The sequence below is a fragment of the Excalfactoria chinensis genome, chromosome 7 (genome assembly GCF_039878825.1).
Source record: "Excalfactoria chinensis isolate bCotChi1 chromosome 7, bCotChi1.hap2, whole genome shotgun sequence".
Taxonomy (NCBI): domain Eukaryota; kingdom Metazoa; phylum Chordata; class Aves; order Galliformes; family Phasianidae; genus Excalfactoria; species Excalfactoria chinensis.
This window is the reverse complement of record NC_092831.1, coordinates 34,703,364-34,728,030: the sequence shown is the minus strand read 5'-3', so window position 1 is coordinate 34,728,030 and position 24,667 is coordinate 34,703,364. Positions and strand designations below refer to the sequence as shown.

The window sequence follows — 24,667 nt, the reverse complement described above, 5'->3', positions numbered from 1 at the left end:
AAACAAGCTTCCTGTGCATTTTGAGACATACATTTTCATGAAACTCAACAGCCGAGAACACTTTGGAACTCTCTCTACTGCCCAGTGAGTTTTGGCTGAACTGTTTAAACAGATGATGCTATGTTGCGACAGGCAGATGATAACACTTTTTCAGAAGAAAAGATTTTTACAAAGCCAAGGTGCTCTTATATGTTGTGAAAAAGATAACAGCCGCCCTCCAAATTTGCTGTCTTGAAAAATTTCTTAAAATTCCCAGACATCAGATATCAGCAGCACTCCACGCATCAGCTAATAGGTCAATACAGCTATTAGGTCAATGTAGGTCAACTGAGTATTTGGAACTGTGCACATTGTCTCTATTACTTACTTGCTACTGTAAGGATATTCATGTCACAACATCATAGTACATTTTGGTTCAGGGAATCCTTATGAAATAAATTAAATATGTGACAAGATCCCTATGTTTATCTTTAAAATCTATGTCGAACTTTAAACATGCTTTAAAATGCTGATGTTTTCTTTTTTTTTTTTTTTCCCTGGAAAATAAACAGACATGACAAAAGCCTGGCTCTGCAGAACAATGTAATGCACACAATGTATTATAAGCACATGATATAAGTTATGAAGTATAAGAGATTTCAGTTTTAAAGCTTCTACAACATTACTGTAATTAGCTTTTGTTATATGTTCTTTAAGACAATTTAGAGCTTTCCTTTTTTAATTATTCAAATTATTATTTTATTAAATTAATTCAAATACTCCCAGCCCCACTAGAGTCTAGAATCTGTGTAGTGCTAAAGAATAATCCTTGAAGTTTCAAAGGCAGCTGCTAGATACCTGCTAGGTTTGGCTGTTTTGCTGTCGGTCAGCTAATACTTAAGAAGGCATAAAAATATTTCTCAGGGACATTCCAGCAGGCTCTAAATGCAGCATTTGTGCATTAACTAAGAAGTGAAAATGAAAATATGGTCACAACTAGGTCATGCAAACAAGCTGGGTGCCGTCCTCACTAAAGCTAATTCTGCAACGATGGATAACAAAATAAAATACAATCAGTGACATCTGAGATTGTCCCTTCATCCACTTTTAGTTGGGTATTGGCCTCAAGATTGTGAGCCAAATATTTTTATCTTGGAAAACTGATAAATGATGTAGCTATTCAATAAATAAATATCTGCAACTGTAAGAGAAGCGAAAGTGAGAGGTAAGGCACTAACCCATAGATAATAAGAGGTGTCATTGAGCCAGGGCCTTCAACTTGTCTCACCTATTGCTAAGGCACAATCTAGATGGCAATTACGTGAAAGTGCATTCAGTTCATACCTTGGCTTTTTTTGGCATCTTTTAACTGACGACGGGTTTTTGCTATGGTATCTCTGTGTATCCCTACTAGGTTTACACTGCATCTTCTGTGTTGTAACCAGAAACCAGTTTACTCACAATACTTAATTTCCAAGGTTTTGAGAACTGCAAAATCACAATGCTACTGGAACAGACTTAGTTACCGGTACGGCTCTCTCCATTAGATACTTGCCACTAAGTAAAGGTCTGTTGAGTGTATAAAGAGGTGGTAGATCTTCTATCTCTGCTATCCTCTGGTATACGGCTCTGGATAGATGATCCCCATGATATAAACTCCCCAAGATGATGCTAGAGAAGTAAATTGGCTCCACAAAGAGGCTAAGTAAGGCTCCTTGAATACCCAATACGTTCCACCTAAGAGGAAGGGAAAAACAAAACAAAACAAAACAAAACAAAAAACTTTCTTTTTAATGGAACAAGAAACATCTGCCAGACATAACAGCAGTCAATCACAACGGACCAGACTTTCACAGAATCACAGAATCACAGAATAGCTTGGGTTGGAAGGGACCCCAAGGATCATCAGGTTCTATCCCCCCACCCAGGCAGGGCCACCAAACTCCAGATCTGGCACCAGCCCAGGCTGCCCAGGGCCCCATCCAACCTGGCCTTGAACACCTCCAGGGACAAAGCATCCACAGCCTCTTTGGGCAGCCTCTTCCAGCACCTCATCACTCTCTCTGCACAGAACTTCCCTCTGACATACAATTTAGACCTTCCCTCCTCAAGCTTAAAACCATTCCCCCTTGTCCTTTCACTGTCTACCCTTGTAAAAAGTTGACTCACCTCCTGTTTATAACCCCCAGTATATATACTGGAAGGCTGCAATGAGGTCACCTCGCAGCCTTCTCCAGGCTGAGCAAGCCCAGCTCCCCCTGCCTGTCTTCATAGGAGAGGTGCTCCAACCCTCTGATCATCCTCATGGCCCTCCTGTGGACCCTCTCTAACAGCTCCACATCTTTCCTGTATTGAGGGCCCCAGATCTGGATGCAGTTCTCCAGCTGTGGCCTCACAAGGGTAGAGTAGAGAGGGATAGTCAGCTCCTTGTCCCTGCTGGCCACCTCTCCTCTGATGGAGCCCAGGATACCACTGGCCCTTTGAGCTGCAAGAGCGCACTGCTGGCTCATGTTCAGTTTTTCATCCACCAGAACCCCCAGGTCTTTCTCTGCAGGACTTTCAACCCTTCCTTTCTTGAAAAGAACATGACTACGGTAATATAGCTATGACACCTGACAGAATTTCAGAGATCAGCTTAGCAAAATCCTGAGCAAGGCAACCAAGCAATCCTTTTCAGGAACAAATTCCATTACCTTACTTCTGTGCTAACATGTCTGGTGATTCATTTTGCAGCTGCAGCCTAATGCAGGAGATGGACAGGATCATTCAGTCAGAGAAAGCCAAACTGTAACATCAACATTAAGAAAAATTTCTCTGAAAGAGTGACTGGGCACTGGAACAGGCTGTCTATGAAGGTGGAGTCACCATCCCTGGAGGTATTCAAGAGATGTCTAGATGTGGTACTTAGGGACATGGTTTAGTGGGCAATATTGGTGTTAAGTGGACAATTGGACTAAATGATCTTAGAGATCTTTTCCAACCTTAATGATCCTGTGATTCTATGATCCTCAGTCACAAACAGTAGCTGGTGCCTCCAAGATACCTGGCAGCGGACAAACTATTCATCCCAGAATGTAAGCATTGCAACTGCAAGACCTCAGTACCTCATCATTGTACAGGAAAGCTTGTTGTTTAAATCCTAACCAAACTGTCTGCATCCTGCTTCCAAGGAGGATATTTGTACTTGGCTGCAATACTCATGAGCAGGATGAAAACAATCTCCAGGCAAATATACTCTTGGCCTACTTTAGCTGTTCCATAGATTCCAACCATAAATCTGTCTGCATAATTGTGATCCACATTGGACCAAGTCTGGCAGCAGGAATCTGACATGTATAAGAGCAAAATCCTGAAGAGCTTTTGTGTCTGTGTTAATTTGATCAAGTTTTAGCTCTCAATCTGTACGTGACTATCACATGAAACACCTTTTAAAACCTCAGTCTCCTATAGAGTATTTCCACTGTACTCTCTTCTGAGGTATACTTGCAAACAATTTGGCACTACTAAAATTGTTCAACTGAGTACAACAGCAACACTCAGAAAACTGGGTACACAAGCAGAAGGCAAGTTTGTTTTGGAGTTTAATAAAAATAAAAATAAAAAATAGCATAACAGAAGTTCTTGTGCTCAGATGGACTGGTTGTCATCCTTAACAAAATGTATGCCCTAAACTGTCTTACAAGGTATCCCTAAGAAAAGAGGAGTGTGTCAACAGTGTGCCTTGTACTTTGTCCTGGGATGGCATGGCTACACATCATCAGTTCAGGCTAGTAACTGTATATATTACAACTGCTTCATTACTTTGAAAGATGGAACTACACATTTTGGCTTGCAAAATGTTGAAAAAAGAGTAGAAAAAAATTGTACCCCAATGAAACAATTTATTTACATATCTTTACTGAGGATGAAAATGGAAGAAGTGTGCATTAGCTTACTCACCTGTCATTAAAAAAGTTTGCTCTAATGTATGAATAAAAATACCGTACTAACAGAAAATAAGGTACATATATTACATTGAATAAAAATCTATCTTTTGTGATGGTGAAAATGCACAAAACAGTCAAACATAAGATTAAATGTATCAAGAGAAAACTATTACTTCCCAGAATCTAGACACCCTTCTACAGATCTTGCCATGACTAGAGTTTTATAAGCACAGAGGTACTTCAAGTGCCAAATAAACTGCAATAGTGTCTTGATATTGGCAGTATTACCTACAAGAAGCATAGAGAAGCATATGGACTACTAACTCAGGCAGATATTATGTAAGAAATATCTGGAAAAAAATCAAGAGTAAACACTGCAAATTAGGTTCTCACAGTTGCATCTGAAGTTTACAGACATACAGTTTAAGCTTCTTTTGGTTAGGCATATCAGGTTTTATTTTTCCTAAACAGTATTTGAGTGATGGATAGACATTTTTTAAAGGCCATAGTATACCTCTGGCTCCCTCAATCAAACTTTTGCCAGATCCTCTGCCTGGCTTCCATGTTCAGTATTTCTAGAGCATGTGTTTTGTTGCTTCCTCCCACCTCCCACACCCAGTGATCTTGGCTGGCACAGAAAATGACAGCTGTACTACGGTAGCTATCCTGTAGTAACATGCCCATGCCTCTGGTTTTGCTGGAATGAACTTTATCACTTCTACCACCTTGGTGTGTCTCTACTGGATTCAGTGCAACTGGCCTGCTGCAAGTACAAGGTTTGCAGAAAACATTCATATGTGCAAAGCCTTAAGCTCTTAAAACCTATTGGCTGGGGTTGAATTTATAAAATTTGCTTTAAATTTCAATTGTTTCAATGAAATAATATGTAATTATCTATAGAAATACATAATTCTTTTAGAAACTGGTAGTGACTCAGATAAATACAAAACTTAAAACAAGTTCTATACATTGCAACAGTGGCAGAAAGGAAGGATTACACAGAGATTTTCTTGTTCCTATTTAGCTGTATTCCTTTCTGGCTAATAATTTCTTGCTCCCATTAGTACATGCACTAAAAACTCCTCTACAGACAGATACATACTGAGAATAAGCTATAACAATACAATGCACTGATTTTCCAACAGCCACAGGTCTATTGAAACCTGACATGGTAAAACTGTCTCATCCCAGTTCACAAGCAGGACTTGTCAGAACACTTGTCAACAAAAGTTATCAATTTAGCACTAAAATTCACTAAAACCACAATTTCTTTTGAAATGAATGGACTAAATTCTACATAGGTTCACTCTAAATCATGAGGTGCAGAGCACAGAGTGCAAGATTTATTACAAAAAATGTTAATAAATTCAGCTTTTCTACCTTTTCTACCAAGCCAGTGAAACATTTAAAAATACGATTTTTTCTTCACGTCAGTATATAATTAGCATGAGAAAAAAGCTGAGTAACAGAAGCTGCGTAAATCAAGTTTGCAAACTCAAATCTTTTAGTGCTCACGCTGAGTTGCTAACACAGAAAGCAACTTTTCCACAGCGATGCCACACTGCAGCACCAGACTGCAGCAGACTGGATGCAGATCCTGGCCATGGTACAGTGCTCAGGTACAACAGTTTGGTTTGGTGGCTTGAGAAAGGGGTAATGGAAGAAAATTCTCCACCACTAATTCAGTAATTGAAATCTTTTCTGCAGCAGCCATGGGCAAAAATATAAAACTTCCACAGAAAATGACTTAATCCGGCATCCAAATTTTGTTCAGAAGAGCAGAGTGAACCAGACCTAGGCAGTACCTTTTCTTAACATCAAAACAGAAAAACAGCACCACATTTACAATTAAAAAAAAAAAAAAAAAAAAAAAAAAAAAAAAAGCACAAGATTAAGCAGAAACTGGCTGTTGCATTATGCCAATGGAAATACTGACATGTCTACAGGCTCATAGACAAGAGTTTCATGGAAGAAGAGAGCCTCAGCAGGCACAGAGACATCCTCCCACGTAAAACTTTTTGCAGGAAAAGCCTGTCTATCTGAGTATAAAAGATATGCCCTCTGTAGCATATTCTGATGATATTCACTCATATGATATAAATGATAGATGATAGTGTACTGACTTAAAGTTACCTTAAGAATCAAAAGATTCTCTTTCACAAGCTTTATAAAATTACAAGCTAAACTGACATTCTAAATACCAGCTTTTATTCTGATACAAAGCACAAGCTACAAGATTTAGTTACAGATTGACGACACTTAAATAGAGCTGTCTCTACTTGAGTCAACTGTCTCAGTCTCATTACAGTTAATGGTATCAGTATCCAAGTAAGGCCATTTTTATTTGACTGAACAGCTTTCTGTCAATGAGATGGTTGTCAAGTGCAAAAACTCTGAAAAGAGGAGAAGAAAGAGCAGCAGCTTGACTCTTCAAAGGTCAGAACACAAAAGCACTATCAGGTCCTATCCCTGCATTGTGGCTTGCCACAGCTGTGCTGTGTCACAGCACTGAAACATCCCTGGCCTTGTACTGTGAAAGCTTTGTTTAGTTTACAGCACAATTCCACAAAAAATGGCAGAGAGGCAGCATGCAGGGGAGGTTCAGCAGCTGAGCATAGGTAGTGGTAAGCTCCTAGAATTCTTTTGCCATTAGAAAATACACCATGGAAAGCACACTCCCAAAGTCAGCTTAGAGTAAGATAGCTTTTAGAAAGAAAGCAAGCACTGAACCAATGAAACTTCTTCCTATAGATAATCTCAGCAGTTTCAGTGGAGTCATTCTGCTGAGATAATGCAAGATGCAGCAAACTGTGTGAGGACCAACAATTTGCTCAGCCTGACCTGCACATTATATGTATCCTTACAATAAGTATATTTGTCTTTCTTCTCTAAACTCACTATTATTTTATATGCATTCATATATTCACTGTTTGCTATGAAGAAGAAATAATGCATAATGTACATCTCTCACTTTGTATCAGGCTTATTATTTTGTTGAAAAGTTAAAATCAAATTTGCACTGACAGATTATCTGTTCTGATGAAGAAATTTCTTGCACAGAAATCCTGCTTCACAATAAGCGTCTGTTTTGCATAAAAAGGTTCAACTACCTCAAAAATTTCAGATGCAAACAAAAATTATTCCAATCCAAAAGTGCTGCTGAATTGTCTCCTTGGGAGCACAGCTCAGGCCACCCTGTGTCTGTACTTTACTCTACAGCTTTGAATTCCCCGTGCACACTTAGGTATAAGTGAGATTTGAAGAACAGATTTTCCTTGTCACCAAGATTTTGCTATGTCCTCTACCTCATCTAGGAAGTAACCTTGCACCCAAGCATCAACAGGTTGTTGAAAGGGGTGAGCCAATTTTCCTTCTTTATTACCTACTATCGCTCTATAGTGCCTGTGTCTCATTCAAAGGCACAGACATCACCCTCTTTTGCCATACAAATGTATATGGCTGTTGACTAGGTTTTCAACTGGCGCTGTGTTCTTGTTATGGCACCTATTATCAAGCCTAGCAGGGTACAGTTTACTTCCTTCTCAAAGCTGGTACAATGTGGTGACTTTGCTTTTTAGGCTCCAGATGTCCTCCTTCTCCAGGAATAAAAACTTTCCCGAGAGAACAGTTCTGCTGATGAGCTTGAATTAATTGCTGAACACCTTGCATTTATTTACAGGTATCATTTCCACAGAAACTACAACAGCTACAAAGAGCACAGTAACACTATTTGATAGAGCCCATTCTCAGCTACAAAACACTATTTTTCAACATAATCACTACCATTAGCTATGCACTTTCACCAGCCATAAACAAGAGCCTGCAATGCCACGTGTCAAAATCTGCACCAGAAGTTGCTACTGCTGAAGTGCACTACTCACCGCCTCATTGTGCTCACATCCACCATTTGGTCTTCATAAACATTCAGCAAGCATTAATGAATGTCAGTGGGTGCAATTTTTTCCTTAAGGAGGAATTTAATAGCACACCCTTGTTTCATATACCATGTCAGATACCCTTCTGCTGCCATCTGTCACACAGCATCAAAATGTAACAGAATATTGGTGGGAAGGTTCAACCTCTACTGCCATACAACCACCATCTGACATCGTGCCTCTGACACTGTACGCCAACATCATAAAAGTAAGCATTACTTTTGGAGCAGCCCTTATATATTCACCACTTACATGCTGTTCCCTGCAGATGGAACAGGCAGAGCTGATTTCCTTCACCTAACCTCTCACGTGTAAACCTGATTTCTCTTTGCTTTCTGAAAAGATTAACTCAGTCTATGATCAGTCTTCCTTCCTTGAGCCGCTGTATCAACTGGCAGCAACATCTTCATGTAGAGCAGCCAGTCTTTTTCTTCAGGTGGCATAGTCACCACAATTTAGACCAATAAGCATAACAAGTCCACGGTCTTTGACAGCAGCACTTCTCAAAAGCATCTTTCTACTCATCCTGAGATCAAATTGTCAACTACAGACAATAATATTTATCTTCACTTGCAGCTGCACATCTAGGCTGTCAACCAGACAGCTCTGATTTGTTCCTACCTCTTGCTCTGAGGTTTTTAATCTAGGCATTGCACAACCATCACATACCAAAAGTAAGTCATTCAAATCGGCCACTTGGACTAAGATCTGTTCAGAATAAACATTCTTCCGATTGCTGTTCAGAAAGCATACCAGATCTGCCATGGAGCTCTGCATTTAGAATAACTCTGAAACAAAAAAAGCTGGATAGGCAGCTGCTGAACATACAGCCTCTAGTGAGCACACAGAGAATTTTCAAGTTGTTTTTGTGAGACCTCATCAGTCCCCACCTAGGTTGTGGGGTCAAGAAGGAGAAGCCATCAAGGGAATAAACAGCAAGAGAGTTACAAACTTCCATTTGGACAAGACGCTGTAAATAACACCAAACAAAGTCAGTACGCAGGTACATGATGGCACAACAGAACAAGAAGTAATATTTTTCTCTCTTCTATGATAGAAGACCACCAATGACTTCCCCTTTACACAACTGACCACTTCTCAATTAAACCACTTCTCAAATCCCAGAGCCTTCCTAGCAAGGAAAAAGGGTAAAAAAAGGAATTTAATTCTTCTTATCAAGATAGCAAACCATAACTTGAATGTTTTGTGAGAAATTAAGTAACTATTTGAAGCCAAAAAGCTTGAAATGAATGTAGGGAAAAAAAATACCAAAAAAGGACAAAAATGTGCATAATGAAGTACTGTGGAACAAGCTTAGGATCTATTTTTTAAAACAAATGCATGCGTATAATGCCACCAAACAGGTATTCTTGTCATAGAATAAAGTTGCTCTGAAATGTCACCAAGACACCAGGATAATCCTGTCCGAATGCTCCTGATTCAGATTAGAGTACATTCTCTTTTATCCACACGGGCCTGTTGCTGTTTTCCAGAGTTTTTACTTGGAGAAATCATTAAGAGTTAGAATTTAGCATCCCTTAATTTCTTTCTACCTAAAGCACAGATACCGATCTCTTAACTTTTTCTCTTTTTTCCTGCCTCTTCCAACACAAGCACAAAGTGCTTTCAGGAGGTTACTTAGGGAGAGAAAGGGATGCTGAGTATCTGCCACAGCTAAGGAAGAACGAGGTAAGCTGAGCTAGCTGGAGCAAGGCAGCAGATTCAAGAGCTGTTTCACATGTGCTACCTCAGCCCATGGCACAACACAAGCCCTGGCTGGAGATGGCTAAGCCTGCCAATGTACAGTCAGCCCAGGATGCTCTTGCACTAGATCTCACCCATTACTAATGGTGGGCTTTGCCATCATTGTAATGAGCAGCAATCACTGGAGAAATTCTACTTTTTAGCACTTCTTTGCAGGATAAAGAAGCTTAGCAAAAATCTGCAAGTTCATTGGATCTTCCTACCAAGCTAAGGAGGGTGCTGGAAAGCACACATTAACAAAGCATTCAGAGGCTGAAAATAATAGCTTGGGTTATGCATATAATCCACACATATATGGCTGTTCATACAGAAAGAGTCTTCCTGCTCTGGATTGCCTATGTAATCCTCCACACAGTACTTATCCATACATTTTCCAGGCTGGCACTGTGAACCTTTGGGAAACCTCAGTGGAAGCACACAGGGCAGGTGTGTTCTGGAGTACTGACTGCTGGAAACTACAAAGCAATGCATTCTTTCAAATTCAAATGTACAAAACATGGTCATAAGTGTCAGGGAAATGTTAAAAAAAAAAAAAAAAAAGTAAAGAAAAAAAAGAATATGAAAATTTGGGCCTCCTTACCCGTCATACAGTCTTTGTTCTGTGTCAAAGGGTTCTATTTGCTTCCTTCACTGGCACAAACAAAATTATTCCCATTAGCCCCAAGGAGAGGTGACAGCTAGCTACGCAAGCGAGAGATGGATTCTGTTCTGCATCACACAAAATCAACAAAATAGTCAAATGTGTTCTAGCTTCAATAACTGACTTCATTTTTTTTACTTTCACTAACAGCAATGATGAAGTGATAAAAGAAGTCAATGAATGCAGCTTGAGTGCCACACTGGATGGTTAGAAGAAGTAACTGATAAGAAGCTGGGAAATCTGTTTTGTGATTTGTTGAAAATATTATTAAAAAAATTTCAGTGTCACTTCTGTAGAACTACTTTTCAACAGCCTACCACCCTAGCTTCTGAAAGGCCTTAATCATTTACGTTAGAGGGATTTGTACTAGAGTAAAATGTCTTTCTTCAGTGGGGATGGTGTTCACTTTAGGCAAGACTAGAGGAAAAAAGCAATTATTTAAAATTCATCCCTGTACTTTTTTTTTAATTTGGTGCATGCAGTTCATAATTATAGTTCAAATATGTCTTTCTGTGTTAAAATATGCTTAATAAATTTTGCATCAGACTGTGACTAGACAGAACAGCACAGCTATTTTACTTACAAAACAACTGAAATATATTCAGCCAAAAAACTTGGTATTTCCTATCTGTTTCACAAGAAAAAAAGAGTCTGCACACACAGACTCGTTTTTAAAAAAATTACAATTTTCCAGTAACTCTAGTAGATTTCTGATGCTTTTTTTAAGGAAACTACTTCTAAATTTGGTGGGTTATCGTCTGCCCATTACCAATTTTTAAGAAGCCTTTCGATCTCTCAATATTTGCCTCTCCAAATGACCAGAAAGGAGGTACTGAATAAAATATAAATAAAAGTACTTGCACTGGAAACAAAATATTTAATTACGATAAAATATTGAAACTAATATTCAAATGATTGTGACGTTAGAAATTAGAAGTGCTCATCAATTAACTGGACACATATATATACATAAGTATATACGTACACTATAAAGTATACTTTGTTTTTTTTTCATTCACACTTTATATATATTTCTATTTTTATATATACTCTCTCTATTACAATAGCATAAATCTAAATCTGTCCATGTAATATATATGTCCCATTGATATACAAGTATTTATACCATCAGAAGATTTAATTCAAATTTAACTAATGTAATATATTTATAACACTCTTTTGTTAATGCTGTGTTTGGACCAGGGGGAATAGGAATTCCTCCGATATTTTCCTGTGATATAAATACAAAAGAAAGCTGTCATGACTTGAAGTACCTGAAATGACAGATGTTTTCATCTCACTTCTGAAGCCAGCAGGAGGTCTGACAACAACTGCTGGTGAGGAATCAGAATCACTGGAATTACAGGCATGTTACAGCTAAGCAATGAAAGCAATCAACAACCTGCACATTCATTATAGCTGCCATGCATCCCTCCTTTCTTATTCAGCAATAAAAGGCAACAGTAGAAAAGTAGTCTCTCACCTTGCTATCTTGTCACTGCATGACATAGTAAGTAGCCTTTCTCCTTGCAATACTCCATCCCATGTCTGGATAGTGGTAGTAGAGCGCACAGGGATCGTCCCTTCCCCAGATTCTATTTTCGTTCGTAGCTGTCCTCTTGCTTTGCGGTTTGGATGTCTGTCCCCTTGATCTAAATGACAAAAGTTACTTACAGTCAACCAAGAAACATTCTCAAAGTATTTTACATACAGAATTAATGAGAAGAGTCTATAAAAGTCATTTGACTGCATAGCTGCTGTTTGCATAACAATTTCTATCATTCCTTACACTTCAGTTACAGCAATAAACATTATGTCTTCTAAAACTGCAATTAAACCAAGCTTTCCATCAGGAAGCACAGTCAGCAGAAATTTCTTAAGTACTGTTTCGGGCATTTTAATATTACAATAAAGTCAATTAACAGATCAGGATAGAGAACAACCATTAAAAACAGAAACACTGAGATGGCTTGACTAGTTTTGTAAGAACGCTTGCTGATTCACTTTGCTTATGTTTGCTGAATCACTGGCTTATCTTTGCCTCTTGAAGACCACAGAATCATAAAATCATAGAATCACAGAATGGCCTGGGTTGAAAAGGACCACAATGATCATCTTTTCAACCCCCTGCTACGTGCAGGGTCACCAGCCACCAGACCAGGCTGCCCAGAACCACATCCAGCCTGGCCTTGAATGCCTCCAAGGATGGGGCATCCACAGACGCCTTAGGCAACCTGTTCCAGTGCGTCAACACCCTCTGGGTGAAAAACTTCCTCCTAATATTCAACCTAACCCCCACGTCTCAGTTTAAAACCATTCCCCCTTGTCTTATCACTATCCACCCTCGCAAACAGTTGTTCCCCCTCCTGCTTATATGCTCCCTTTGAATACTGGAAGGCCAATAATGTGGACCATGTGGATGATCAGTCTATAAATTCTACAATACAATACAAACAGCTCAGAACTTTGACTAATACACATCTGCACTAAAAGGAAAGAAGACGTCTGAATTTCAACCATGTCACTTCCACGTGCTCAAATAATACTTTAAACACCAACACTAAAATATTACTGCTGCCATACCCTCTTGTGCTGCTTCATGTGGTGAGAAAATTCTAGCATCTCCACAAGGAGATGTGCTGATATAAAGATGAAACTGCACATTCTCCTTCAGTTTAAAACCTCCTCGCTCTGATTTGATAAAAATGGATTTTTCCTGATCATCTTTATTGCTGAAACAGAGAATAAAGTTTAAGTCAAAAAGAAAATTAATACATAAATAACATAAGCTAAAAGTCAACGGAGAAGATAAATAGAGAGCCCTTTACATTCTTCACAGTGGGCTTTGGAGACTTTTCAGAAAACAAAACAATATCACACAGTAGACCACTTGAGATGACTTTGAACTACATGTTTGCCTTCTCAGGACTGACAGTGAACCAAATATGTGTTCTGTTCATACCAAACTTTACGGTAAAGGTCATGAGTTGTCAATTAAACATCCCAATGCAACAAGTGGTACTTTATACATCAGTCTGTTTCAGCAGGGCGCTTTAGAACAAGTGTTTCACATTGAAATTACTAAAAGATACATTTTTTACTGCTTTTCAGCTGAATGGATCCAGCTTGTCTTCCCATAAGCTTACCTTAGATAAAGCTCAAGTTGTGTATACAGATATTTAAGCAGGCACCGTCGAGATATAATTTCTGCATGGCAATCATTTAATGCAAGACCACGATCACTCATGTATTCACCATTGATGCATTTTGTTCCTGTAGAAACACTTATTACCAGAGCATCTTTCACATCTGTACCTGGAAAAACAACATTTTAGAAGATACAGTTAAAATCACAAACAATCTAGGATGAGAACTTCCTGTAGAACACAAACAAGGCACTTTTTTACTCTGTTCCTTTTTTAAAAAAAAAATTTTTCTTATGCTTCTTTCTTAAAAGCAATCATAGAATCATAGAATCACAAGGTTGGTAAAGACCTACAAGATCATCTAGTCCAACTGGTTTGCACAGACTTATCCAGTATGGTCTATGGTTCCTGACAGTTCTTCATTTTGGAGTGTGGATTAGTTAGAAATTGAAAATCTGTAGTGAAAAATCACTGCTTCACGAATTATTATTCAAGCTCAAGCTCCAAAGATGATTATTTTTTTTTTATTTTTTTTTTTTAATCTGAGCCCAAACAATCAGCTGATTTATAGCATGTAACTTTGGCCATATACGCAGATATTCACAGCAACTCTAGAAATTTATTGTTGAAATGCATTAATTAAGAAAAGACACAGAATGAAAGGGTATTAAGCCATCAACATGGAAGGTAAAACTAGAGAATGAAGAAAGTGCTTAAGCTGCTGCAGAACTTATCAGCAGCACAGGACTTCTTGAGATGTATTCTTTGGTGTTAAATAATTCAGCACAATAGAATTTAAAAATGTTTTCTGTGTTTTCTATACAAACAACTATCTTCATTAAACTAAAAAAAAAAGTCAGCTCCATTAAGAATTCAGAAAGATAGATCAGAGCCTTACATCCACCTTGCATCCACCTAAATAAAGTAAATAACACCATAAAATGGACAGCCCTACCAGCTCTCACTGCTTATGAAATAAATATTCATCAAAGTACAGCCTTGACAAAAATGTATGAGGCCAGCTGCCCCATCTCCTTCAGGCAGAGGAGAAGTGGGGAGCCATTTCATTGCTACAACACAGAACAGCTGTTTAAGGGAGTCCAGGCATCCTCCAGGTATTGAACTTATTTATGAGAAGCCCGTTTCTAACTCCATGTAAAGCTCGTTCTTCAGTTAATTAAAATGTGCTTGCATGTAAGCTAAGTAAGTCTTGATTCTTTGGGCAAACATACTTTCTGATAATTTTGGACACAGATACAATAAAACCCTGCTAAGTACAATGAAATTTTTTACAAAAAGAGAAAAGAAATACAGTTTTACAGCATGTTCTTCACAGATAGGTCATTGTTATGAATCACAGAACCATAGAATCACAGAATGACTTGGGTTGGAATGGACCTTAAAAGTTCACCCAGTCCCAGCCCCCAACCCGTCATGGGGTGGGAACCCTACCTGTGGGGCACCACCCACCAGCCCAGGTTGCCCAACCCTATCCAGTCTGGCCTCAAATATTGCCAGGGATACGGTACCCATAACTTCTAAGCAGACTGTTCCAGTGCCTCACCAACTTCACTGTGAATAATTTCTTCCTTATACCCAATTTAAAGCTCACTTCTTATAGAGTAAAACTGTTACCTCTTGTCCTATCATTACACTCCCTGATAAAGAACCCTTCCCAGTTTTCCTGTAGGCTGCTGCTATAACATCTCCCAGAGCCATTTCCTCTCTAGCAGTTTCTCATCAAATGAGGTTCAGGAAGTATTTTGGTTTCTTACTCCACATACACTTGGAATTTACCTGGAGTATAAAGGCAGCGATAGAAAACAATCACATCCACAGTCAGGGCTTCTTTTAAATCATCCAGAAGACAGCAGAATTTTTTACAAGCTTACATTTAAGGACCTGTATTAAAAACACACCACTTGCTTTTATGGGTCATATTATACTTCATGAAAACTAGGGATGTTAGAGAAGTAAGCTTCAGTCCTCTGAATTCAGGGCTCCAGCCCTCTGATCATCATCGTGGCCCTCTTCTGGACCTGCTCCAACAGCTCCATGCCCTTCTTGCACTGAGAGCTCCAGAACTGGATGCAATACTCCAGGTGAGGTCTCATGAGCACAGAGCAGAGTGGCAAAATCACCTCCTTGGTCATGCTTCTCTTGATGCAATCTAGCACACAGTTGGCCTTCTGGGCTGCAAGTGCACATGGCTGGGTCCTGTTGAGGCTTTCATCAATGGACAATCCTTCTTCTCAGGGCTGCTCTCCACCCACTCTGTATTTGGGCTTGGGAGTGCCCCTACCCAGATGCAGGACCTTGCACTTGGCTTTGAACTGCATGAGGTTGTAACAGACCCACCCGTCAAGCCTGTCCATGTCCCTCTAGATAGCATCTTTTCCCTCTAGCATGTCAACTGTATCACTCAGCTTGGTTTCATCTGCAAGCTGAGTGGTGCAGTTGATCAAAAATGGTCAGAACTATAGCATTTACTCCAGTCATACTTATCAGACTTCTACAACAGTCAATGTTGCAGAACCATTTTGTAATTTTGTGGTTTCCTTATCTTGCTTTGCTTCTAGAAGCAGCTTTTGCTTCCCTACTAAGCTATCATTATCTCAGCCCTCAAGACTTCTCACCTTCCTTACATCTTCTCTCCATTCCCTGAGAGAGGGTGTTGAGTGAGAAGCTGGGTGGGTGTTTGGCTGCTGGACAGGGTCAACCCAGCCAGAGATATCTGGCAACATGGCTTGGGCCAAAGGTCCCCAAGTCACACTCCCTGTTCTAGAGTATGCATTACTTTCTACTTTAACTAGCACCCTCACACCTCAGAAATGAAATTGAAAGGTCCCTATAAATATCCCCAGAATAGGAAAGGGATGCTACTATCCAAGAAAATAGAAGTCAACATGTAAACCAAAAGAACGAGAAAAAAGCTCACAGCACATGGCTGCATAAAGGCCATCCAAATGAATTGTGGCTGCACATTTATCAGTGATCTTGGTCTGACTTGTACAACTAACTAAGTGGAGGCACCTCATGACAGGCACAAAATGAATTGCCAATTGGCGACAGGCACAAAATGAATGTCCAGTCAAGGATGAGCTGGACTGAAGAAAAAGAATGAACATCAGTCAGTTTAGGATGAAGATTCACTGTTCTCAGTGTTCTGGCAGAGCTGTCTCAGGACAGCAGTCAGAGACCTGTGACAGTATTGCTGTTTGCACATGCACAGACATGCACAGTAGATGCAGCTGCTGAAACACAAGTTGCTTTCTTTTTTACTAGAACAACCGAGACACAAAGCACTAAGAATAAAATACAGCACAACTAATTAAACAAAGTGCAGAATTTTAAGGACTTGGAAAACAAGCATAGTATCTTACATAATATGCCAAAAACAAGAATGCCATCTTTGTGAACAATGTGACGAAATGTATTTTAGACTTACTTTCAAAAAGTTCCATACTTCATTTTAAAAAATACTTCAAAAAGATCTGTTTTGTAGACTGAGTTACCTCAGAAGTATCAACTATGCAGAAGATAGCAACTCCAGAAACAGACTAATCATCTGTAGCCAATATTTAATTTCTATATTTAGTGCACATTCCAGATTAAACAGTAGCATATACTTCAGTACTGGTTGACTTAGAATACAAACAAAGCTTTGGTATTTAGACAGTTAAAACAGCATTTTTTTCTTTACCTGTTGTCATGACAATTCCAGCAAGGACTTTTCTACGTGCATGTGGAGATGTGAAATTTTCTGTCAAATCACTGAATTTATCTACAACCAAGCGTGCAACAGCATCAGCTAAAACCTGTTGGATCACACAGAAATGCACATTAGAAAATTAAACAACTTTAAAAAAAAAAAAAAAAACAGCGCTATGTTATAAAGATTTGCATTTTTGAATGATTCAACACAACATATTAAAACTGCTTGAATCGTTCATTTTGAAACTAGGCCAAGATTTTGATGTATCTTCAGTATGTCAAGGAGGCAGCCAGGTCTAATTTTCAGGCACGCAGAACACTCACAGCTCTTAATATGGAGTAGAGTTCTGTGTGCTTTATGCCTTTTAAAACAGGGTCACACAGACCTAGGACAAGCATCAAAGTACCTGATGTTCAAGATAGTATGCACAACTGAGGCTTAGGAGAACACCTGAATAAACAAATGAGTCAATATTTTCACTCTCAAACCTCAAAATACATCATTTCAGCATCAACACTGGACCTGGCAGGAAGAATGAAGTGCAAAAAACCAGCCTCTTCAAACCAACATGGCAACTGAAAACCTTTTATAACAGTCATATGAACGAATTGGTTACTACATATTAAGAATTAATTTGTTTTCAACAGTAGTTAAATTTTCTTCTCTTTTCCAAAAAAGAAGATAGTGCAAATTTAAGAGTGGCACATGTATAGCATACCTATTCCAAAATTGGGAAGACTTATCTCTTTCACCTTAAGGAAAACTTGAACAATAGTCATAGCCTTGTAACCTGCTGGCAGGGCTGACAAGCAACATCCATCAGACTGCAGGGGGGACTAACCTCTGATATTGACGACAACTTCAAGCTCCTGCTGAATTCCAACAATGAACTGTGTTCAGTTAATCTCAACTGCTGCTTTTAAGGTAGTTGAAACCATAAGAGCTGGAGATTAATCAAAATCAAATTCTTGAATTTTCGCCTCCAAAGAAACTGAAAACTAGAGCAATCTATGCAATAATATTACTTTTGACTAAAAGCCACTGTGTAAACAACACTTGGTACTAGCTGGCTTCCACATGTACTGTGCAAAGTTCATCACCTCAGTGGTGCACCCAGCAGCACAGCCAGATAGTTCCAAAGGAAAGTTAAATGTAACGCAGAAACAGTTGCAATGCAGGAAAACCCTCTCACAGTTCCTTTTAGAGATATTCAGTGTTTATAAAAGAATCATAGAATCATAGAATTACCCAGGTTGGAAAAGACCTTGAAGATCATCAAGTCCAACTGCAGCCTAACCAGTACCCCATCTCTAAAAAAAAAAACAAACAAAAAAACCTCTGCTAAATCATATCCCTGAGGCCCTTTAAGACCAATGGCTCTTTCAGTCACCACCACAACCATCAGACATGAACAGAACTGATCATATCAAGAACTCAGACTTCCATTATGCACAGGAAAAACTGTGTTTAAAAGCCTTTCTGTGAAGCTCCCTGCAGCCAAATCCCATCACCGGAGTACCAGGTATATGACTGGATTCTGCTGCCTGCCTGTGGTATCTGAGACACTCTAGAGTTACAGCCTGGTCCACCTCCAAAGGGCACAGGCTCTCTGTCAGATCCGCCAGTGCCATGTGAATATCTTAGATACCCAAGCTACTAATGTGTTGCTAAACACACACAGAGGCAACAAAATCAAGCCCAACTGGGGGCTGAGAAGCTTCTGTTTACAAACTATTCATGCCCTTTCCATATGGAAAGAAAATCACCCCCCACACACACCTCCAAAGGCAGCCCAAGGCAAATCTGCAGTACTGATGAATTTGAACACAGTCAGCTCCAAAATCAGACTATCGTGGTCAAATGAAAAGTAAAAAGAGCAGACTTGAAGACTGTCAGTCTGATTTAGCATCACGTAATTACTTTATTACAGTCACTACTGCAAATCACTGCAGGGATAGGAAATGAATAGAGTGAATAGAGAATGAATAGAGAAAACATGAGTGTGAAGATCTGAGGAGTCTTCTCCAACACTGAATTACACTAAAACTCTGTTGAGCAATCCATATCAGAAATTGCAATTTGAAATTCTGAACCAAAACCAACCTGTTGCAAAAGGTGAACATACACAAGTGCATCTCCCTGAACATAGATCATATGCTGCACCGACCCTCAATCTATCTGGCTAAATGAAGGCAGATTTACAGAGGCACATAACCCCCCACACCCTGTGGGAACCAGAGTTTGCTTAAGAAACTTCTTGACAAGAGGTAGAATCAAAACAGAAAGGTTTTTCTGGAAAGAAACTAAGACAGTAACTGGGTAGGATGCTTGTATATAGGGTGGATACATTAGTTTTTTCAACAGGTCTTTAGCAACAATACAGATAGGACTGTTTTACCCCAAGGATTTACTGAATCACCTAACTTGTCTGGAAGAGTATTGGAAAAAATTTTAGAATCATTTCAGGCTCAAGAAACAATGATATTGTTACAACATGTAGATCACTTGTTACTATTTGGAACAGAAAAATCGAAAGTAAAAGAGACTACAACTGAACACCTGAATTTCTTAGGAAAGCATGGACTAAGAGTATCCAGAAATAAATCACAGTATGTGATTGCACCTGAGGAACTTGAACATCCACAAGTCTATGGGTCCCAATGTGATGCATCTCAGAGTTGTGTGGGAATTGGCTGATGTAGCTGCAAAGCCACTCTCAATGATATTTGAAAAGACATGGCAATCAGGTGAAATCTGTGGTGACTGGAAAAAGGGCAACATCACACTCATTTTTTAAAGGGGTGAAAAGGATGAGCCTGGGAACTACCAACATGTCAGTCTCATCTCTGTGCCAGGGAAGATTATAGAACTGATCCTCCTGGAAGCTGTGCTAAGGCACATGGAAGGCATCAAGGTGATATGAAAGAAACAGCATGGCTTCACCAAGAGCAAATCATGCTTGCCCAACCTACTGGCCTTCTATGATGGTGTCACTGCATCAATGGACAAGGGAAGAGCCAATGACATCATCTATCTTGACTTCAGTAAGGCCTTTGACATAGTACCACACAACATCCTTTTTTCCAAATTGGAATAAAGGATATAGATCTGATGGGTGTACTGTTCAATGGATGAAGAACTGGTTGCAAGATTGTACCAAGAGAGTGGTGGTCAATGGTTCAAGGGTTGGTGCTGGTACCAATGCTCATCAGTATCTTCATCAATGATATTGACAGTGGGTTTGAGTGCATCCTCAGCAAGTTTGCAGATAACACCAAGCTGTGGGGTGTGGTCAACACACCAGAGGGATGGGATGCCATCCAGACAGACCTAGACACGCTTGAGCAGTGGGCCTGGATGAACCTCATGAGGTTCAACAAATCCACAGGCAAGGTCTTGCACCTGGGGTCAAGACAACCCTCATGACCAATACAAACTGGAGAATGAAAGGATTGTGAGCAGTCCTTCCGAAAGAAATCTGTAAGCACTGGTGTATGGGAAGCTGTACATGAGTCAGCAGTGTGCCCTCCCAGCCCAGAAAGCCAACCGTATCCTGGGCTGCATCAAAAGCAGTGAAGACAGCAGGGTTAGAGAGGTGATCCTGTCCCTCTGCTCTGTGTTGGTGAGACCTCAGATGGGGATTTCTCAGTACAGGACAGACTCAGACCTGTTGGAGTATGTCCAGAGAAAGGCCACAAAAATGATCCACTGAATGGAACAGTTCTCCTGTGAGGACAAGCAGAGAGCAAATGTTCAGCCTGGAGAAGGTTGCAAAGTGTCAGGGTAAGTAGCCTGTGAGGGGAGCTGCAGGAAAGAAGGGGACAGACTCTTTAACAGGGTCTGTGGTGACAGAAGAAGGGTAAATGGCTTCAAGCACAGGGAGGGTAGATATAAGGATTACAGTGAGGGTGGTGAAGCACTGGAACAGGTAGCCTAGTGATTTGGATGACACCCCATCCCTGGAGACTTCCAACACAAGGTTGGAAAAGGCCCTGGGCAACCTGATCTAGCTGTGGTGTCCCTGTGCACTGCAAGGGAGTTGGACCAGATGGCCTTCAGAGGCCCTTCCAACTCTAAAGATTCTATGATCATAAGCAAACATAATAAAACAGGAGGCATTACTTTCAAAGCAACCCTCACACAATATATTTAATACATAAGTAACAAAACATTTTAATTGTTAGTATTTTTATTGAAATGTTTTAAAAAGGAAAGCAACAAAATGAAAAAGAAAAAAAAAAAAGTGAGATGTTTGACCTTGTTTTTATGAAACTAACACAAATCTGGTTCAGTGGCAGTGGCTGCAATTCTTAGTGAGGTATAAAGAGTTCATCAAAGATTTCTGATGAAATATTACTCATTCTGCACTTCATCCTTGTCAGCTGTTCACAAATGTATGAACTGCCCAAAAGCAATGACATGAATAAGGTGTTACTGTGAAGTGAGAGATATTTTCTCTATTAAGAGAGGTCTTATGGAAGTCTATTAAAGGGACATACCAATTTTTTTTAGTTGAATATATGACTGCAGATATAGACTCCATCTGAAAATTTTCACATAATGTATTTATACTGACAGAAAATGGAGTTGCAAATATAAATTGACAATTTTTTTTTGCAATCCTCATATTTTTCTCTGATCGCAGAGACACTGACTGTGTTTAGCCAATGCATACAATCATTTGCCGTAACTACAGCTGACAATGCACTGTGCTCTTCCTGTGTTCTGGTTTCAGCTAAGACAATGTTGATTGCACACCAGTGTCTAGTTGCTGCTGAATGCACACCTGGGGCCAGGTTGTGCCACTTGGCAGGGAAAAGCTACCACCTTTATAGTGTGAGGCAGGCTACATTGCAAGCTGTGCTGGGCCACAGGTCCAGCAAGTCTGATCTAATGCCAAACCAGACACTTAAATGTTCTAATGATATTAACCTGAGTATGTTGAAAGATACAGCTGTCATTCACAGAAAAGAATAAAACCCAAAGCACACATTTTAAGACCCTTTAGTACTTGCTGTGACTTATGGCACAATACAGGACAGCTTGCTGGAGTGGAGTGAGAGGAAAGTGAGGATGGCTATCAGTTTACAAAATGTAGCTGGCTATAAAAATTTTTTCTTTGTTTTGGAGAGGTGAAGCCCTACCATGCAGGACTGAGTTTCTCCCACTTTAGCACACTAGCTGAAAAGGTAATAAAAGCTCAAGGCCTGATTTTCAGCGGGTTGCCTTCGTCTGCTCCATGGTACATGCCAAGATTCTTGCTGGGTTTAAGTCATTTTTTTAACAAAGACATTTTCCTCATTGCAGACAAGTGTTTCACCACTCACAAAAGGTCAAACTGTAAACAAGATTGCTTTACACAGAATGGTTGTAAATGTTATAAATCACAGGATGTTGATTAATCCACTGTACTGACCAAAAAGGGATAGTCATATCTACTTTATTTTTATTTGGTCTGAGAGTTATCACAAATCCCACCCTCATTTACATCGCTCCTGTACGCTCCAATGTTTACGACTCCATCCACTTCAAGACAATATCTGAATTTAATGTCCATACGCATACTCACCAAACACAGTTTAAAAAATAAGAGCAATCACTGTTAAAAAACAAACAAAAAAACCCATAAATGAAGTAGGACCTCAAAGTAGCCTTCCAGTATCTGAAAGGAGCATATACACAGGACGGGGAAAGACTGTTTATGAGGGTTGATAGTGATAGGACAAGGGGGAATGGATTTAAACTGAGACAGGAGAGGTTTAGGTTAGATATTAGGAGGAAGTTTTTCACCCAGAGGGTGCTGACGCACTGGAACAGGTTGCCCAAGGAGGCTGTGGATGCCCCATCCCTGTAGGCATTCAAGGCCAGGCTGGATGTGGCTCTGGGCAGCCTGGTCTGGTGGTTGGCAACCCTGCACATAGCAGGGGGGTTTCTAGAAACCAGGTGATCTTTGAGGTCCTTTTCAACCCATTCTATTATTCTATGATTCTACAACATAACATCAGCCCCTGAAAAATCACAAATGCTTAAATCCTTGATTATTCTCTATAATGTACCAGACCACTTGTAACAGACCATGATGCAATTCCAATAACTTCACAGTTAATTATAAGTAAAAGTAAGATAATAAAACACAGTGACATGGCAAGAAGTCAACAACATCCTAATCATAAACTGACCAAAAGACTCAAAATCAATAACTGGCTTTGAATGGGGTCTACATGACAGAGCACCAGCAACCTGCTTAATCCAAATTACTCCTATAGACGCTACCGATCTCTGTTTCATACTGGAGCAGCCTTTTTGAAGGTGCCATAAGAGAGGTAAAATGTAAGCTGGCCCTAAGTTATGATTTGGCATACACAGTATGGGTATCAAGGTCAGTTTATGATAGCTGGGGGTAGTAAATTGTTTGCATGTGTTGTTTTTTTTATTATTTAGACCCACAGACCATCCCTGTCAGGGCAAATGATTCCCACATATCTTGCACAACCTACCTACAGCAACAGCCCACCTGCAGGACAAAACCTCAATGAACAAGAAAATCAGAAGTACCGAGCAGTGTCCCAAGGTCCATTAAAGTCCCTTATTAAGTTATACATTGATCTGCCAGACAGAAAAACATCTTAAAGCCCTTAGAATGATGAAAGAGTGAGCTGAGAGAGAATATAATGACTTATCCTCATTTTGGACTTAACATTTGTTGTTGCCCTGAACAATTGTGGTACGTATCACCTCTTATTCTGTTCTCCTTCCTATTGCAGTTCAAATTTTAACCATTTTAATGATTCATGGCAGTGATATTTTTGGTGTCTGATGCCAAATCCACCTATAAAAGCTCTGTTTTAAAAGCAGTCTGAAGTAGCTGAAGAAATCACTACTCCCTGGAACAGCATAATCTCAGATTTCAAAAAGGAGGAAACATTTATCAATAATGCAATACTGTGCAACATTATTAATTAAAAAACAAGAAAAAAAGAGAGAGAGAGCATTTAGGAATTGCTTAACAATGCATATTGTCCATGCAATTCGAGGAAACAACTCACTTAAAACAGTCAACATCTATTCATTTATTCATCTATTCTTTAACTTGACATTACTGAATAACAATGAATCAAACAAATACAATATTTTAAATGAAATTTAAAATGATATTTTAAAGATAGAAAAGGTCAAGGCCTCGAAGCTATCTTTAAGGCAAACAGAAAGTTGCAGGGAATTCATGGGAAAGTATATGAATTTATGCAGGCATATAACATCCTTAAAAAGACCATATGGATATAGTAGGAAGAGGGTGGTAAAATATTTATTACTACACTTATACAGAGTGAAGCAAAAGCAAACAAGTGAGAAATTTTTCTTCCTGAAGAACGTAAGAATTATACCATTCTAACTTCTTTACATTTTTTGGTCTCTGTCTGGTATGTTTGTTACCTTCTCTACTTATTTATTATTTATTTGATTTAAATTATTTCTCACTCAGATTTATTTGCCTAAGTAATCTGCATATAGTTATTAACTAATCTGCATATAGTTATTATCTAATTTTATTAGAGCACAGT

The 24,667-nt window shown here is 39.3% G+C and overlaps 1 protein-coding gene across 3 annotated transcripts in view; it reads right to left on the bottom strand.

The window, feature by feature from the left end:
• ADARB1 (adenosine deaminase RNA specific B1) overlaps positions 1-24,667 on the bottom strand; it is a 70,638-nt gene that overhangs the window by 12,660 nt on the left and 33,311 nt on the right. For all 3 annotated transcript variants that reach the window (XM_072341728.1, XM_072341729.1, XM_072341730.1), the window contains 5 exons: positions 17,094-17,208; positions 13,391-13,559; positions 12,828-12,976; positions 11,728-11,896; positions 1,535-1,716 (listed from right to left, as the gene is read on the bottom strand). In XM_072341728.1, coding sequence (XP_072197829.1) covers positions 1,535-1,716; positions 11,728-11,896; positions 12,828-12,976; positions 13,391-13,559; positions 17,094-17,208 — 784 coding nt within the window. The remainder of the gene's footprint in view (positions 1-1,534; positions 1,717-11,727; positions 11,897-12,827; positions 12,977-13,390; positions 13,560-17,093; positions 17,209-24,667) is intronic.